The sequence below is a fragment of the Pan troglodytes genome, chromosome 8 (genome assembly GCF_028858775.2).
Source record: "Pan troglodytes isolate AG18354 chromosome 8, NHGRI_mPanTro3-v2.0_pri, whole genome shotgun sequence".
NCBI classification, from domain to species: Eukaryota; Metazoa; Chordata; class Mammalia; order Primates; family Hominidae; genus Pan; species Pan troglodytes.
In genome coordinates, this window is record NC_072406.2 from 124,641,264 (window position 1) to 124,659,430 (window position 18,167).

The window sequence follows — 18,167 nt, forward strand, 5'->3', positions numbered from 1 at the left end:
TTACTCATAATAGATTAAATAATGTGAGGATAAGAGAAAAAATATTTTCTTCTGTTTTTAAAGTGAGATTTAGATTGCTCATACCTCTTGAAAATGAGTGAATCATAATTTTATTTCCTATCTACTGCAAAAAACACTATCTTTTTTGCAAAAAAGTGAATGCGTAGTTCCCATGTCAGTTCTTTAAACAGCTATAGATCTTTCCCTCATTTGAAACTACTGCCTAATGCAGAGGAAATAGAAAGGAAGGGGGTGTGCCTGTCTAACTCAGACTCCTTTATCGTAATGGATGTTGTAGTTCTATGACAGGGATCCCTTTTTTTTCAAACGTGTTCACTTCTCTTAATGGACATTTTATATGCCTAAAACATTTGCCTTGCGTACATATAAGTATGATTTTTATGCCTAAAGAAAACTGTTCCACAAAAATAGATTGAGTTCATATTTTCTGAATTTTTCAAATTATATTCCTGTCACCTTAAAGTGATTATGCAGAGATTTCCCCTGGACTTGTATAAATCAAACTTACAAATTCTGAAAGTGCTTGGAGAACCTGAAGTTTACATGTAAGGAACTGTCACTTCAATAAATAGAGTATGATAAATTATAGTCATGAGAATATGTACTGTTAGATTATTACTTGTGTGAAGTTTTCCATCTAAAATTTGATTGAGGTGTGAAAGTTCAAAGAGACCACACTTAACTTTTTGGATATTTTGTTACCAAATGTAGCAAAGTTTCCATTTCATATGAAGTCATTGCATTTTGTTTTAAGGCTCTTTGTCATAATATAGGAATTAAAATCCCTCAAACTAAAACACATCCTTAACTAGGTATGGTCACTTGAGAATAACTTTTTTATTCCGCATCAGCATTCATTCAGAATATGGAGTCAAAACGGAAGCTTTTTCTGTAAAGAAAGAAAATATTTTAATTTGGCTCTATACTAATCTTTGTAGCTCGGTAGCTAGGAAGAGTTTTTTTCTAGGTAGGGCTGCTTATAATTTATATAAGAAAAGGTCTTCTGCCTACAAATAAGTTTACTTCTAAGTTATTTGCTAATAAATTGATTTTCAGAACTCCTTGTCCATGGAATACTAACTATATAAATGGATAAAACTTGGAGATAAACAAAATGAGATGAAAATAGCAATATTCATTTAATTGCAATTGGGATATACCCGTCAGTTTAAAAATATAGATCAAAATAGGAAAATAAGGAATTAATAGCAATGATTATATAGGTAAAATACTGGCTAGGTATTTTCAATGTAACATACACATCCTCCTTATAGTTGCTTCTTTGTGAAGAGTCGACAATATGAATACAATAGCTATTATTTCTCATTCTGATAATTTATGATGCAGTTTTTTTAGGCATCTGAAACCTGACTGTAATACATATAATTATAGTCTGCCAATTAACTATAAAGTATGTTAATTTACTCTTAGGTACATAAACATTTCTGCCATGATTAGAAATGTTAAAAATTCAGAAATTAAGAATTTTTCAAAAGCATTTTTAATGTCCCTCATACAATACCCTTTGCATTTAATTCCAAATTAAATGCTTTGTATACATTCATTTCTGATTCATATTCATTTCATTCAATCAAATATAGCTAATGCTGATTTACAAAGAAGGGGCAAGAAAATTACCTACTTTGTACATTTGAGTACTTTTGGGCTATCAGCTTTCCAAGGATTATTGTCTTAAGCATTATCATTCTGTTCTTTGAAAATACCGTATTTACCATTCCATGTGGCAACATTTTATTTCTTTGAAAGAGTTGAGTTCTTGAATGTAGTGATGTTGTATTTAGAGTGGAAACATTAATAGTTCATAACTTGATTGCATTTCATGAGAACCATTCTCATAAAAGGAAAAACACAACTTATAGAATAAAATCATAAAGACTTTCATAGTGAAGTGTGATAATGGGGCAAATAAACTGTTCCAAGCTTTGATTTTGAACCCTAATACTCTCTCAGTTTCTATATGCAGAATTATATTGATCAGTGACTTTTAATAAATCCTAAATAGAAGATTCAAAATATAAAGAGTAGACTATTTCCAAATGTGTGGAAAGTTTTGTGGCAAAGCAATATTTAGCAGATAATGATTGCTTAATTTCTTAATACAAGGTTCTCTTAAGTTCTGATTTGGGCTTGCTGTGCATAAAGTGTGTCAAACTTCAGCTACAGACCAGGGGGTGAAGTCGGTCAATTTAATTCCCCAAGATCTAAAGAAGGTCGGTATCATTTCATACAGCCCTGGCAGAGCAGATCATTACCAGGCACAAATCTGTTCGTTACGTGCTGAGGGTTTATAGCAAAATAAATAGACTGTCATCATAAGTTCAGAAAATTGTGTGTTCGACCCACGATAATGTGTAAAGGGCGTTTAATAGAGTTCAGCATTTATTCGTTATCTGTATGCGGACAGAGACGGCAGTCGCGTTATCAGCTTTAAAAAAAATTCGGTAGTTCTGGGGTCACGTGACGTACCTCACACACACACACAGGCGCGCGCGCATGAACCCTCACATGCTCTGCAGTGCAGTTTTGATTTTAGTCACAGCAGAAGGCTTAACCACAAGAGATTCCACTGGTTCAAACCAGCGTAAACCAGATTTTTTCAGCCCACAAAGGAACAGATTACCTCTTGTATCAAATTCTGCATTGGGGAAAAATAATCTTTGTTTCAAAAAAGATGTTGATTATCATAACTCAACATGGTGGCATTGCACACTCTCATGTTGCCTATGATGGAGCTAGTAACTCGAGAAAATACGAAATCACGACTTACAGTCCAGTCTACGCATTGTTAATTTTCAAAAATAGGCCATCTTTTGTTTACTTGAATGAATAACCCTCGGCCTAACCAAAAAAAAGAAAAAAGAAAAAAAAGATAAAGATGAAAAACCCTCCCATTACCTAGCTTAGCTACAAATCCGATGTAGAGCTTGAATGCAGCCATGCAGCACAAACAAGATAGAACGTTTTTTGTTTGGAACCTATTGAAAAAACAAATGGGTAGCATTTTTAAACACTCATTGATTATGGCAGGGTGGCATGCCCCAAATGGTCTCTATTGCTGAAGAGTAGTTTTAAACTTTGGCCCTTTAAGTATCATAGTCAACCAAAGAATAGTGCCCCCAGAAAGAAAAGATAGCTGGCCGATCAATTCCCAGATCGTCTCTTTCTGAGAATTAATGTTTGCCTTTTTCTCCCATGATGTTGGGATAGCAAAGAGAAAGATTCCGATATATGATAGGCCAGGTATTTTAGCTTAAAATTTTGCTTCTTCTGGGGAAGAATTATAACTTTTCATGTGAAATGAAAAGATGATTTACTTGTATGTAACTGGATGGTTGCTGAGTGTGTTAATTAAAAATAAAGAAAACTTCTTATTTTGAAACGATGATGATAAAAGTTTCATTTTCACTGAATGTACTGTGAGACATTACATGATAACTTATGTACCCTTTTTATAAAGATTCTTAACAGTTTTTAAAATCTTATTCTTTGGTACTCAAAATACTTTTCATATAACAAATGAAATAACAGAATAAGCTGGAATGCATACTGCCTTCCTTGAATTCGGGACAAAAAACAGCGTTAAGCATTGAGATATCCGGGCTATAGTAAACATGATACTTACAGAGACTTATAGTGAACAATTCAGGCACATTTCTCCCAAAGCAATAGTTTAATTTATTGACCTGCATATGTCAAGTGTTATAACAGATGTTACAGATATTTGGATGTTTAAAAATTATCAGTCGTAGACCTGAATTGCTGAGGATGCAAATTTCAGACCTAGAATGTGGTTTAGTCTGTTATAACATAGGTTTCAGTTTCTAGTCATTGCAGAAACTGTGGTCGTCATCTCACTTATACAGTGATATTTGTAGTTTAGAATAATGTCAAACACACACACACCCACACATACACACAATGAGCCAGATATATGGTTATATATTTTAGTTCCTAAAGAGTTAAGCAGCTTGTTTTATCTGTTATATTTAAGGTAAATAGAAAAATGTTCTAAATAAGAGAATTAAAATGTTATCATAGGATAATTTACTAACAAGTAAGGAGTGATTTTTTATTTGACTTTAGTGAAAACAAAACTGCAATATAAATGAAGTAAGAGCTCATTGCCAGTTTACAATATGAAGAAAATTGAAAACTGAAGAAATCATTCAAAAATTAAAATGAAAACATGCCACATGATTGTGGTAGCCTCTTAAGCAAAATAAAAATGTAGAAATTGACTCTTACATACACAGAAGTTCGTATGATCGTGAATTTTTGATACTATGATCTAAATAAGTATTCTCTCTCCTGGCATACTTTATTTTCTATTAAAATAACATTACTTCCAAATGCAGTCTTATTACTAGAGTGGGTACAAGTACAACATTAACTAACATAATAGTTTGTTGTTTTAAATACTTACTGGAACCAAAGCATGAGCTATTAATCATTTTCATTTGTAGGTAAAATCTGCAATCAGTTGTCAAGATTCCAAATAGGGAAACATCCTGAAAACTTGTATATACAAAACCTCTTCAATGGTACATTCTTAGAAGAGAGGAACAGTAAACTTGTTTTCTTTCTTTATAATATAGACTTCTATGAAGTCGTTCCCCTTTATTTCATGATGGTGTCTTAGATGTACTTTAAAAGAGAATTTCACACTATTCTCTTTGTTTAATGTGACAGTGTGAGAAAGTGATCTTTATTCGTTCAAAAAACTCTGCATGTAGTCTATGTTTAGGTTCTTTTAATGTGTTTGTCTGTGATTTTTAAATGCTAAACATGTAAACAGATAAATTGTCAATGTTAATTCTGTATCCTGTCACACAACTGATCTTTCTTTCCTGCCATTTCTTTCCTTTTTATCTTTTTTTTGTGCACTCATGTTGCAGTTGATAAAATTACGTGAAGAGGTGAGTACTTCCTAGCTTCTTTTTTTTTTTTTAATTCTGCTTTTCCCTATAAAATTGAGTTTTTAAATCTGAAGTGGATCTTTGGATTTGTTTTTCCAGGTAAATCTATACATAGCAAAAAGTATCATTTATGTTGTTCAGAAATCTTTTCTGCTCACCATCTTTTAAAACACAACTATATCCTAATCATGCTTATCTCAGGGATCATTGTTCTTTGTTGGAACTGGGACAAAGTTAATACTTTAAAGGCCAAAAAAAAAGGAGGAATAATAAAGGAATATCTTAAAACTCTACCTGACTGTAGTTTTATTGTAGGCTGTAACTTCAAGTTTATTTATGTAGTTTCTCAAAGAAGTTAGTATGATTTTTTTTTCTAACATTCTGATTTACTTTACTGTAAACTGTTCTTAAATAAACTCCTTTCCCCCACCCAAAATTATTGGGTTTAACATAAGACACCATGGATGTATTATCCTTTTGGGGAAACACACATATGTTATAAATGCCCTGCTACTCTGTGTACATAGATACCTAAGAATAGCCAAAGCTTTCGTCATTGTTAAACACTTTGCTTTTTGTAGCATGCAGCACCCAAGTGAGTTCTTATTTTTCTGAGTTTGCTGGACTGTTTCATAATGCAACTCCAGATTTTTTTGTGTGTGGCTCAGCAAATATTTACTGCAATGTTTATAATTGTATCCTTGTATTAATGAGGGATGCTGAATAATTCTATTTTTAAAAAATTAAGTCAAACATATCAAATATGCTTTGGTACTCTTTTTTAGAGATAGTCATATTTTTTATTTAGTAAGATTGGGTTTTATTTTTCTATTAAGACATAATGGCCTATATTGCAATTTAAAAATTGTCTAATTGCTTATAGTATAGAGTAGAATGAATTACTTTTGAGTTTAATTTGACTGCATTGATTGAGAATTCTCTAGAATTTTTTTATTGGTATGTCATCATTCTCTAGGTGATGCAGATGTTAATTTAGAAGCTTCTAGATAGTGTTTTTCAACAACTCTTTGAATTTAAGATGCATTACTGACGTCCTCCCTCAGAAAAAGTAATAATGATATATAAAATGAAGGGGAAAAATATACAAAAACCCTCACCCTCCAACCTTTTTGTGTTTTTTATCTTCCCTACAGGGGAGCAGTTGTATATATACAGTAAATGAATATAATCAGTTGCAGTTTTGATGTATAAGATTATTCTTGAGGTGAGGGATAACATAAATATTATTTTTCTGCAAGATAGAGTATGTGCTTGTTGTATTTGCATATATTCATGTTTAGGTGAAGAATCTGAATTTTCAAATGTTAATGGAACTAACAATTGACTTGAAAACCTCTATACGAAGAAACTACGTGAAGCCCTTGCCCCTGAATTTAAGCAATGAATATTGTTTATGTATTAAATTGTGGCTTATTGCAATCAACATTTTTGACAGAAGATTTATTTTTGTTAAGCCTAATTGTGTCAAATTAGAAGTCTTAATTCCAAAAACTTAAAGCATCACGTCTGCATTTCTTTTAAAATATTTTTTATTTTTGTTTGATGGCTTATTTCTTTTCTTGTGCCTGTAGCAGCAGTTTCATCAGTTATGATTCTGGAATTCATGTTTCTGAAACTGTAACATGTAATTGAATTATAATTGGAAAAATTAGATTAATCAACTAACAGAATAATATACTCTGAAATATTCTTTTAACAGTCTTTGATATAGATCTAGCATTGATATTTACAGACTAGATTACAGTGATGATGCTGCATTGGTATATGGCTTGCTGAGGAGTGATTATTTCTCAGTTGGGATTCTAATAGTAATCATAGAGAGAATGTTACCCCCATGTTTCTTAACTTGCAACTGTGCTAAGAAGACAAGCACTCAGCTGCCCCAAAATGTGTTTTGTTTCGCTTGGAAACAAAAATATGCCCCTTCTCTTCCTTGTGTTGCTGTTTCTGGGCTCAGTTTTGGAAAGGGAGCATGCTTGGAGGCAGGGTTGTAGTGCATAGGGAGCTGATCTGGTGTTGGCTCTGCCGAGCTCCGTTTGAATCCTACATCTCCAGCTCTCCACATTGCGCAGCTCCTCACACAAGTTGAGCTCTGTCTGAAGCTCCTGCACAGCTTCACTTACCTGCTTTGAAAAGGGCTGAGAAGAGGGTGAGAGAATGAGTTTGGGATGGAGTGTGGGGGCAAGTTGAAAGCATCAGCTGCTACTGTAGTGTATTTCCTTTCATTTACAGAGACCAGGGCAATGTACAACTAAGGGAACAATGTAAATAGTGCAGCTGTTTCAAGAACTTGATTTTAGTTTGACTTAAGTGAAGAGGTTCCAAAATACAAAGTGAAATCCTGCTGTAAAGCTGCTGATAAACTGATAGTCCTCTTGTGTGCAGATTTACTCTGATAAAATTGAACTGTTCTGAAGAAGAGTTACTTCTATTATTTAGTAATATACATATTTTTAAAGGTCTTTCAGAAATTTTGCTATTATAACCATGAAATCCCCCTAGTTATTTTACATTTAAATGCTTTATTTCCTACATTAAATATTATTATAAAAGTGGAAGTCCATTTCCAGTATTGATCTTTGTTTTTTTGTAAATCTCTAATAACTAAATGTTTTCTTTTAATTTTGGGATTTCATCCAATATGAAAATGAACCAAAGATCTTTGTTGTCTTATTCTGGATTAAAATTCAGATTTACTTTTGATTTCACAGATCTGATTGATATCTTTTTAGAGAATCACCAGTTTGAAGTTAAGTCCTTTGTTAAGGTAGAAAACAATTTTCAAGGAAGGGAAGAGCAATCCTTACTCCCAGAACCTGCATATAGGGAAACTTAGGAATAAGAAAGCTATTTTTGACAAGCCTTAGTAAAGTGTTTAATTTTATTTAAAAATAGTCATCAATGCCAGACACACAGAGCTCCCCTTTCTCTTCTTTTTCTTAATTACAGCCTTCAGTGATTTTGCTTTTTAATGATATAAGAAGCTTTCCTCTCTGTTTTATTTATTTATATTTATATTTTTTTTGCAGAGGGAGGGGACAATTTTTCTCTTAATATCTCTGCTGTACATTTGTACATTGGACGACTCTATTAATTATGATAGACTGTTGTTGCAGCTTCCTGACCTTCACATCAGGTCCTATCTCTCTGTTCTAAATGCATTGTTTTAATGATTCTCACCCCCCCCCACCCTTCCCCCCAAAAAAATTTCAAGGAAAGCTTTGATGTGGCTTTAGCTGCCTCCAACGTCTGGCCGCATCTCAGATGTGTCACCTATGCCGGGAGGGAATAAGGAAATCACGTTTTGAATGGTAATGATAACATACTAATCACTTCCTTTCTTTGAAGATGGAAGCGAGATATTCTGTCAGCATCCCTGGCTGCTAGAGCTTGGAGGCACTGGTCTAGGTGTATTAGCTTAAGTGTGCATGTCAATACAGCTTGCATCTCCAAGATCCATGGGGGCTCATTAGAGCAAGGTAGATCGTTTCGCTCGACAGCCACTCAGATAATATGTGTGGCACCTCCTTTTTTATTATTATTAGAAAGCATTTCTCCAATTTTAAATGACATCTGTCAACAACACAAAGTTGTAGGAGTTGTGGTTGTGTTTTTTCTTTCTTTTTGACCAGATACCAAAACTGATTTGAGAAGGGAAGATATTAATGTATGCAGATACATGTATGCATGTACACACACACGCACACACACACAGATACATACATTTATATATTTCTAAGTATCTAGGTATATATATATATATATATGTATCAGTTTTTATCCATTCATAGCCATGATTAGATTATAAATCTGTTTGGCAACCTGAATAGATCTAATGTATGATCATTATGGTTATAAAAAAAATCAACAACCACCATCTCAATGGAGGAAAGAAAGTTTAGAAGCTGAGGATTTGAAGAAAATCCTCTAATTTCCCCATCAGATAAATATAAAAGAGGTATATATAATTACTGTAAATTTAGTTCACAGTCTAAAGCACCGTGTGTTAAAATATCAACATCAATCTACATAGTGCCGTATATTTAGGAACAAATGCACAATATTGTACATCTATGTAAATGGAGAAACATGTGTCTCTTGTTTCTTAGTGTTGCCTCCAGTTGTCTGAAAAGTAGAAGTGCTGTTTAGTATTCTGTCTTAGTAGCATATGCTGTTCTATATAGCATCTTGCTGCACATCCAAAATTATGGATCATTTTCTTACAAATAAAGTTCCTGTTTTAAAATTTCTATCTGCAAGAATCAAAGGAGCAAATGGATCTTTGAAATGATTGCATTTTATAAAAAATAAATACAAATAGGGAACATAGATCTATGCAAGTATCTCATATATCCATCTCTGCTGAAACAGCAAAGATCCAGTTGGGTATGGTCTTCGTACTTTTCTCAGTATTTTGGAGTAAGATTCATTGTGGCCACATACAACATGAGTCTCCTTTTAAAAACACAAAGTGGATGGTCCATACGTGATTGCTGGAAATCTGTCTATGGTAGTGGTTCCTATAATGGAAAATTTGCTAAAAATTAACTGTAATGGGTTGTGAACCCCCCCACCCCATGTTAGGGCATAGGAAGGCATTTTTTTTTTTTAAGGCAAAAAAAAAGAACATTGTAGACGGCCGTCTGATTTTTTTCCCCCTTTTTCTTTTTCAGAGGGCACATCTGCTCGATAACACAGAGAGGCTGGAAAGGTCATCTCGGAGACTAGAGGCTGGATACCAAATAGCAGTGGAAACCGGTAAGAATTCTGAGAGTGAGCAAATTGTCTTGCTTATGCACAGCAGTCTTCACAACACATGACATTTCAGGGAAACTTCAAAGGAGTAGCAGAGACAGCAGCCCGAGATGTGGTTTACATATTGGGGAGACAATTGGGAGCTTATTTGCGCTTATCTTTTTTCAAGTTAAAAGGCATGACATCTACTGAAAACAGTTCCTGAGGTTTAAAAGTATACATCTGAAAAGAGATGGAATACTTTGTCTAAATTCTACATTTGTCTTAATATGCAGTTACATGTTGTCAGTTTACCCACCCGCAATGATTGCTAGCACATGGCGCAGTCTCCAGTTTGCTCCTTTACGTTTTATTCACATATGTAAAAATTAACATTTTAATCAATCTAAATCATGTGAACTAGGGACAAAGAAATAACAATACCCACTTTACTTTGCATATTTGTCCCGGTTTTGGAAATGATTCCTAATAATCCTGTTTAAAAAAAAAAAATCATGAATAGAGCCTATAATCAGATATGAAAATTATGAAAAAGTCATAGCAAGGAGTAAGGCTAATGTTCATGATAATCTTATTAGCATTAGTTAATGCTCTTCAAACTTTTGGTTTGAATTAATACCAGTGATTAATTTCAGAAAACATAATCTTAGTATGACTTCTAAAATTAGTCTACTTAATATATGAACATGCTTTTTTGTTATAAATGTTTCATGCAATGACTGTCTCCAGAGTAAATAAATATCCATTAACACCTTAGTAGTCATCAGTTTCTTACTATTACTCTACGCTTTTTATTTTGTTTTGTCAAGCATAGATTGTAAATAATCTATTTTGTATATTTTGGATAGCTCTTGCCCAATGTGTAAACCACAAAAATATGTAATCAACAATGTTTTTATCAATTTTTAAAGATTTAGAGTCATAGAAATGTTTATTTTGTAAGAACAGGTATGATGAAAATGATTCCAAATAATTTCTTTTATGAATGGCCAGTGTTTTTCTTGTCCTGTGTTCATGGCTGCCCTATATTGGTTGGTTAATGTGATGAATTCTAGGCAACCAAACAGGAAGAATACAAACAACTTTGGCATTATATTAATAGTGAAAAAACTAAAGAAAACCACAAACCTTCCCAGATTTAATAGTTATGGACAGCCCTTCTTCCTGAGGTAATTGATAGATTGGCTTTCTGCCCTGATTGGAATAAAAGCCAGCTTTTGTGTGTTCTTTTTGTTTGGGAGCTCATCTTTAGAGGTGACTGTTCTTGGGAAGAATGTGAATAATGGAAAGAGCCTTGAACATGAAGTCAGAGGACCAGGCTTGGGTTCTAGCTCTTGTTTGTGTGACCTTGAGGAGATCACGTAACCTCGCTGAGCCTCAGTTTCTTCTTCAATAACATGGAAATAATATTGCCTATCTCCAAACATTCTTAAGAAAAAATGGTACATGTAAAAATGTTTTATATACCAAAAAACACATATACAAATATAAATATTATTATTATTGTGTGGTCATTGACGATCTACAGGCATTTATCTTTATCTCCTAGAAGATAACTTTTATTATGATTGAAATTTATAAATAGTAAAGGAATAGAAAACAAAATGTGTTACTTTGACAATCCTTGGGGAACATAGCACTGTGTCTATGGAATATGACCATAATCACAGGGACCTTCCTTGACAAAACATCCATTGGTCAGCCTCTTTCCACATGGGGCTGGTTCAGGGTCAGGGGGTCTTCTCGTCGTGACACTGATCACAAGGCTTGCTTTGGTTGATTGGGCTACATAGTTGCGTGTCTTTTTTTTCTTTCACTAAACTATTCATATAGCTCCCTCCCAAAGCTGAAAGAAGATCGCAGATACCAAAAGACTGTGTTTTGATCAAGGTTATTTGCTTGAATGGGATTCGATAGTTATTATTTTTGGTGTGTGCTAAAACATAACATCCACATCAAACTATCAACATAACCAACATGGAAATGTCAACTTAAGAGTGTCCTGTCAGCCTACCTCAGTCCCTTTGGACTTTTTAGTAAAATATTATGGTATTGAGTATGAAGTGTTATAAAATTAGATGTTGACTTGTCACATAAGGCTTGGGAACTTCTTGCAGAATACAAGACCAAGTCTGGGAGGATGGATAAGAATGGGCTTTGTGGAAGTAAAGACAGATGTGGCTCAGCCTGTACATGGACGGGAGTCATCATTGCTAATTTACTTTTGTGGATGAATTTGAAAGTGGAGTGGGAAATGAGAAGGCAGGGACAAAGCATTTTTCCTGCTCTTGCTACTTACTGAAGTAATGTGGAAGGAATACATTGGGGTGGGCACCATATTGCTTCGTATTTCCTGCTTCCCTACTGATCCTCAGCCTAGTCATGGCTTGTCAATCCATAGCTCTGTGTTTTGATTGTGATGTAAATTTAGGATACTTACCATTTGTTAAAGTATCAGAACAGCATCTTTGGAAAGGAAAAACTTTCAGCACTTATTGATGTCTTCTTTTTAAAGACTATGGAATGCAAGGAGGAAGAGAGGTGGAAGAGCTAGTATAACTTTTGAAACAGCACAAAACAGGGAAATGGCTTCCAGGTATTGGTCTGAGAGCCAGTTCTAGGCCACAACAGTTTTCACCAGTGCACTGCAAAATGAGAAGAGAAGTAGAACATAGTGACTTTCTCATAAAACATATTTTATTAATTCACAAGGCTACAGTTATTTCTAAGATGATGTTTTTCCTATTTGGGGGTGTAAAGGAAAGTTGTAATGTGATTGAAATAGTAGGTAGAAGTTATTTTTTTTTCTTTACTTAGAAGAATAACAAAATTGGCATCCCTATTTTAGGCCCTTCAAATTTTTTTTCAAATTTTACTTGACCACAAAATTAGGAACTATAGCCTGATATACTGAATTGGAGAGAGAGAAAAACCACATCATCTGTCCATGTCATTAATCAGCTGTGTGACTTTGAGAAATCATTTAACCTCTCTGCATGTGTTCTTATATTTGCAAAATGGAAACTGTCAACCAGATTCTATGTATCCCTTAAGGTTTTTATGAAGTAAAATAAGGTCATATATATTTAAGGGCTTAGAAACTAAAGAGAGCTCTGTTAAAATCATCATTTTTATAAACTACCATCAGCAAAAGTGGTTAACTTTCAGAATCATTGGCAAAGATTTCAACAAAAATCTGTAAACTTTTCTATTCATTAACTTGATGAATGTAATTGGCAAATACTATAAAAGAAAGTTAATGTAGAAAATAGAATGGAGTAGAGTAGAATAGAACGCACATTATAGGGTCTTCTTAATAAATAATGAAATCCATCTTCTAAAATTCTTGAATCATTTTTGACATCTTATTTTGTCACATAGGCAGTCATTGTCTCTTCTGGAACTCAGCAGAGGGACACATGTCCATAATGTGCTTGGTTTGAGAAAAGGCACATGATTATTCCTAAGTGCTGTTCACACCCTGATATGCACAGAGTTTAATACCAGTCAGGTTTCTTTGATGGATCCTTTCTTATTTGAGAATATTGATGAAGCTACAAGTTAATTGACAGAACACTACACTGGTTGCATGAACCATTGGCTTGATCCAGTGTGGCATTGCTTTTAAGTTCTTGTCCTAGAATCTGTGAATAAAAAGCAGCTCTTTCTTTTTTTTTTTTTTTTTTTTTGTTACTATTAATAGTCAGTTATGACTTTTAGCTATGGACATATCCATTTTGTTTGAGGTCAGGGACTTAATACTCAAAATTCTGGGTCATCTGCCCTTTATTCTGAAATGATGATTCTTCTTTTCTCTGAAGTAAATATCCCAGAATTACAATAGGCACAAAACTAATGGGAGCTGTATTATTAACAAAGAAACAGGCTGAAAGAGAAATTGTACAAGGGCAGAAATGCAAGGCTCACTCTCTGCTTTTAATACGTAAACAGGTAGCTTAAGACCCTCCCAACTGTCCCACTGGTACTGTAGATGGGCCCCCGTGCACCTGGCAGTGCATCTCTGGAACTGTGAGAGTTTGTCTACACTCAGCAGCCTCACATCCTTGAATCACAATCTGTACCACTTGATGACCTTGCTCCCCCATCCCTCACCAGCAAGCCTTACAAGTTGTCACCCCTTCTCTCAGTAGTCACTGCAGGCCACCTCGCCCTGACTTCCCAGGTGGCCACTGATCTCTCCACGACAGGGAGCTAACATTCTGTGAGCCTTCCTGCCACGAAGAAGAGGTGCTCGAGCCTTCACCCAGGGCCCTGCGTGTCCTGATGACTGAACATATGTAGAAATAACACAATGTTTATTGAACATTTAATATGGGCCACACACTGTTTTCCATACTTTATATTCATTCTCTCTTTAATCCTCACCACAAACCTATGTAGTAATTATCCTTTCCTCATTTTAAAGATGAGAAAACAAGTTAGAGAGAGATTAAGTAATTATGTCCACACTTACAAACCTAGGATTCTCCTAATGCTATCCCTCCCCACTCTCCCCACCCCACAACAGGCCCCGGTGTGTGATGTTCCCCACCCTGTGTCCAAGTGTTCTCATTGTTCAATTCCCACCTATGAGTGAGAACATGCAGTGTTTGGTTTTGTGTCCTTGCGATAGTTTGCTGAGAATGATGGTTTCAAGCTTCATCCATGTGCCTACAAAGGACATGAACTCCTCCTTTTTTATGGCTGCATAGTATTCCATGGTGTATATCTGCCACATTTTCTTAATCCAGTCCATCATTGATGAACATTTGGGTTGGTTCCAAGTCTTTGCTATTGTGAATAGTGCCGCAATGAACATACGTGTGCATGTGTCTTTATAGTAGCATGGTTTATAATCCTTTGGGTATATACCCAGTAATGGGATCACTGAGTCAAATGGTATTTCTAGTTCTAGATCCTTGAGGAATCGCCACACTGTCTTCTACAGTGGTTGAACTAGTTTACAGTCCCACCAACAGTGTAAAAGTGTTCCTATTTCTCCACATCCTCTCCAGCACCTGTTGTTTCCTGACTTTTTAATGATTGCCATTCTAACTGGTGTGAGATGGTATCTCATTGTGGTTTTGCTTTGCATTTCTCTGATGGCCAGTGATGATGAGCATTTTTTCATATGTCTGTTGGCTGTATAAATGTCTTCTTTTGAGAAGTGTCTGTTCATATCCTTCGCCCACTTTTTGATGGGGTTGTTTGATTTTTTTCTTCTAAATTTGTTTAAGTTCTTTGTAGATTCTGGATATTAGCCCTTTGTCAGATGGGTAGATTGCAAAAATTTTCTCCCATTCTGTAGGTTGCCTGTTCACTCTGATGATAGTTTCTTTTGCTGTGCAGAAGCTCTTTAGCTTAATCAGATCCCATTTGTCAATTTTGGCTTTTGTTGCCATTGCTTTTGGTGTTTTAGTCATGAAGTTCTTGCCCATGCCTATGTCCTGAATGGTATTGCCTAGGTTTTCTTCTAGAGTTTTTATGGATTTAGGTCTACATTTAAGTCTTTAATCCATCTTGAATTAATTTTTGTATAAGGTGTAAGGAAGGGATCCAGTTTCAACTTTCTACATATGGCTAGCCAGTTTTCCCAGCACCATTTATTAAACAGGGAATCCTTTCCCCATTTCTTGTTTTTGTCAGGTTTCTCAAAGATCAGATGCTTGTAGATGTGTGGTATTATTTCTGAGGGCTCTGTTCTGTTCCATTGGTCTATATCTCTGTTTTGGTACCAGTACCATGCTGTTTTGGTTACTGTAGCCTTGTAGTATAGTTTGAAGTCAGGTAGTGTGACACCTCGTGCTTTGTTCTTTTTGCTTAGGATTGTCTTGGCAATGCGGGCTCTATTTTGGTTCCATATGAACTTTAAAGTAGTTTTTTCCAATTCTGTGAACAAAGTCATTGGTAGCTTGATGGGGATGGCATTTGAGATGGAGTCTCGCTTTGTTGCCCAGGCTGGAGTGCCATGATGCAATCTTGGCTCACTGCAATGTCCGCCTCCTGGTTCAAGTGATTCTCCTACCTCAGCCTCCCGAGTAGCTGGGATTACAGGCATCCACCACCATGCCCAGCTAATTTTTGTATTTTTAGTAGAGACAGGGTTTCACCATGTTAAGTTATCCACCCACTTTGGCCTCCCAAAGTGCTGGGATTACAGGTGTGATCCACCACGCCCGGCTGAGACAGACATTTCTTAAGTTAATAACGGACAAGACCATTTTGGATAGCAGTAAACGACGTGAGGTATTCAAGAGTAACGGCACCAGCCTGCACAACATAGCAAGACCCTGTCCCCCGCCTCCAGAAAAAAAAAAAAAAGAGTAACTGATAAAGGCTACCTTACGTTGGCTAGTCAGGAAGGATCTCCCAGGGAAGAACCCTGTAAACTGAGCCTTGAATGGTACCAAGATGCCATCAGTAAGCTGGGACGGATGATTCTGAGAAGAGGGAAGAGCAAGCACAAAGGCTCTGGAATGAGAATGTGCTCAGGATGTTCAGGCAACAGAAAGAAAACCAGTACATCTGGGGTGAAGTGAGCCAGGGAGCACGGGGCATGATTAGGGCAGTCAAGTGGATCAGGTTGTGTGGGGCCATGGGACATGGAAGGGGTCTGGATTTTATTCTGAGTAGGGTGTGACAGTCATGGAGGACTTTCATCAGGCAAGCGACCTGATCTGAAGTGTGGAGAACAGGGATTGGAGTGGTGGCAGAGCAGAGTTGGAAATGAGAAGACATGTTAGGAAGTTTATTATAGTAATCCAAGATTTGGTCCTTTTACCAACTGAAATTGCCAACAGAGGAATTTGGTCGTGAAGATACAGGAAAAATTATAAGCTGGCTTAAAAGACATTCTGGAACAAAGAGCTTGAAATTTATCATTAATTCTTTAACAATTGGCGTGTGTTTCCAAAGATTCTTTTGTAAGGCTATCCCCAAAACAAATGGAGACTTATTAATCTTTGTGCCTTGTAGGGACAAATGGACAGTGGCCAGTCCCATCAGGCTGGCAGTAATGGACATTTGTGATTATAAATCTGGGCTGAAAGCCAAGTTTATGATAATATTTTACATGAAGAATGATGATAATGATACTTATTTCCTAGAGTTCATGAAAGGCACAATAAAATAATAAATATATTTGTTAATTATCTCACAAAACTATGGTATTTCTTTTTTCTGTCATCATTTTCAGGTAAGTTCTGAGTTTAAACATACGTTGTCATTTTGGTCAATTTTGCATCAATCTAAAGAGGAAATGAGTTAGTTTCTTGCTACCCAAAGTGGGGTCCAGAACCAGCAACGTTGACATCCCCTGGGAGCTTGTTAAAAATACAGGGTCTTGGGTCCCATGTCGGATCTACTGGATCAGAATTTGGATTTTAACAAGATCAGCTATGATTTGTATGCACATTAAAGTTGAGTTAAATGCTTACTTTCCAGTGCTAGTATTTAGTCTGTGTTTATTCAAACTGGATAAATGTCATTTCATTGAATCTCGTGTGTGTGTGCGCACGTGTGTGCGTGTGTGTTTGTGGCTGTGTGTGTGTATTTTGCATATATATGTGTATATATGCAAAAATTTGACCAGGGTATGTGTGTGTGCATGTGTTTGTGTATTTTGCATGTATATGTGTGTGTATATACGTATATACACGTATGTGTGTGTATACGTGTATACACGTGTGTGTGTATATACGTGTATACACGTGTGTGTGTGTATTTTGCATATATGTGTGTGCGTATATATGTGTGGATCACACACACATATACACACACACATATATATGCGTATACACACACACACACACACACACACATATATATATATATACAAAAATTTGGCCAGGTAGCTAGCTATAGTTAATATGTACACTCCTGGCCAGGCATGGTGGCTCACACCTGTAATCCAAAGCACTTTGAGAAGCTGAGGTGGGAAGACTGCTTGAAGTCAGGAATTAGAGACCAGCCTTGGCAACATAGTGAGACGCCCTCTCTATAAAAAATTAATCAATTAAATTTTACAAATGTATACTCCCTATGAAATAATTAATATGGCTATGTCTGTTAATTTAATTATTGGTGGCACTGGGATGGTCTTTTCAGGAGCTGTAATAATTATCTGTCTTACCTCAGGAACATGTGAGTAGGCATTACTTGTCAGCTAGAATAGCTAGTAAAGCATCCAGTAACCCAAAAAGGGACTAATTATACACCTTTATTTTTGTCAAAACACATTTTATCTCTATATTTAACACTACTCACATCCTTTTTTTTTAAAAAAAAAAGGCATATTCATCACAATTTCCTGCATATCTTGTTTCATTAGGGAAATGCAAAAATAGACTCTCTGAGTAAGAATAATACCAATGCCGTGTGTTTTCAAGTTCCTTGCATAAAAGAAAATATTTTCCACCCAAACCTTATTTGTTG

The 18,167-nt window shown here is 35.5% G+C and overlaps 1 protein-coding gene across 17 annotated transcripts in view; it reads left to right on the top strand.

Annotated features, from left to right (window-relative positions):
* The window catches only part of VTI1A (vesicle transport through interaction with t-SNAREs 1A), a 441,715-nt gene that overhangs the window by 81,721 nt on the left and 341,827 nt on the right, over positions 1-18,167 (top strand). For 9 of the 17 annotated variants that reach the window (XM_001147118.8, XM_063781189.1, XM_063781190.1 and 6 more), the window contains one exon: positions 9,653-9,737. In XM_001147118.8, coding sequence (XP_001147118.1) covers positions 9,653-9,737 — 85 coding nt within the window. Of the gene's footprint in view, positions 1-4,937; positions 4,959-9,652; positions 9,738-18,167 lie in introns of all 17 variants that reach the window. The other 8 variants (XM_063781188.1, XM_054659897.2, XM_009459248.4 and 5 more) reach the window with 1 other exon arrangement.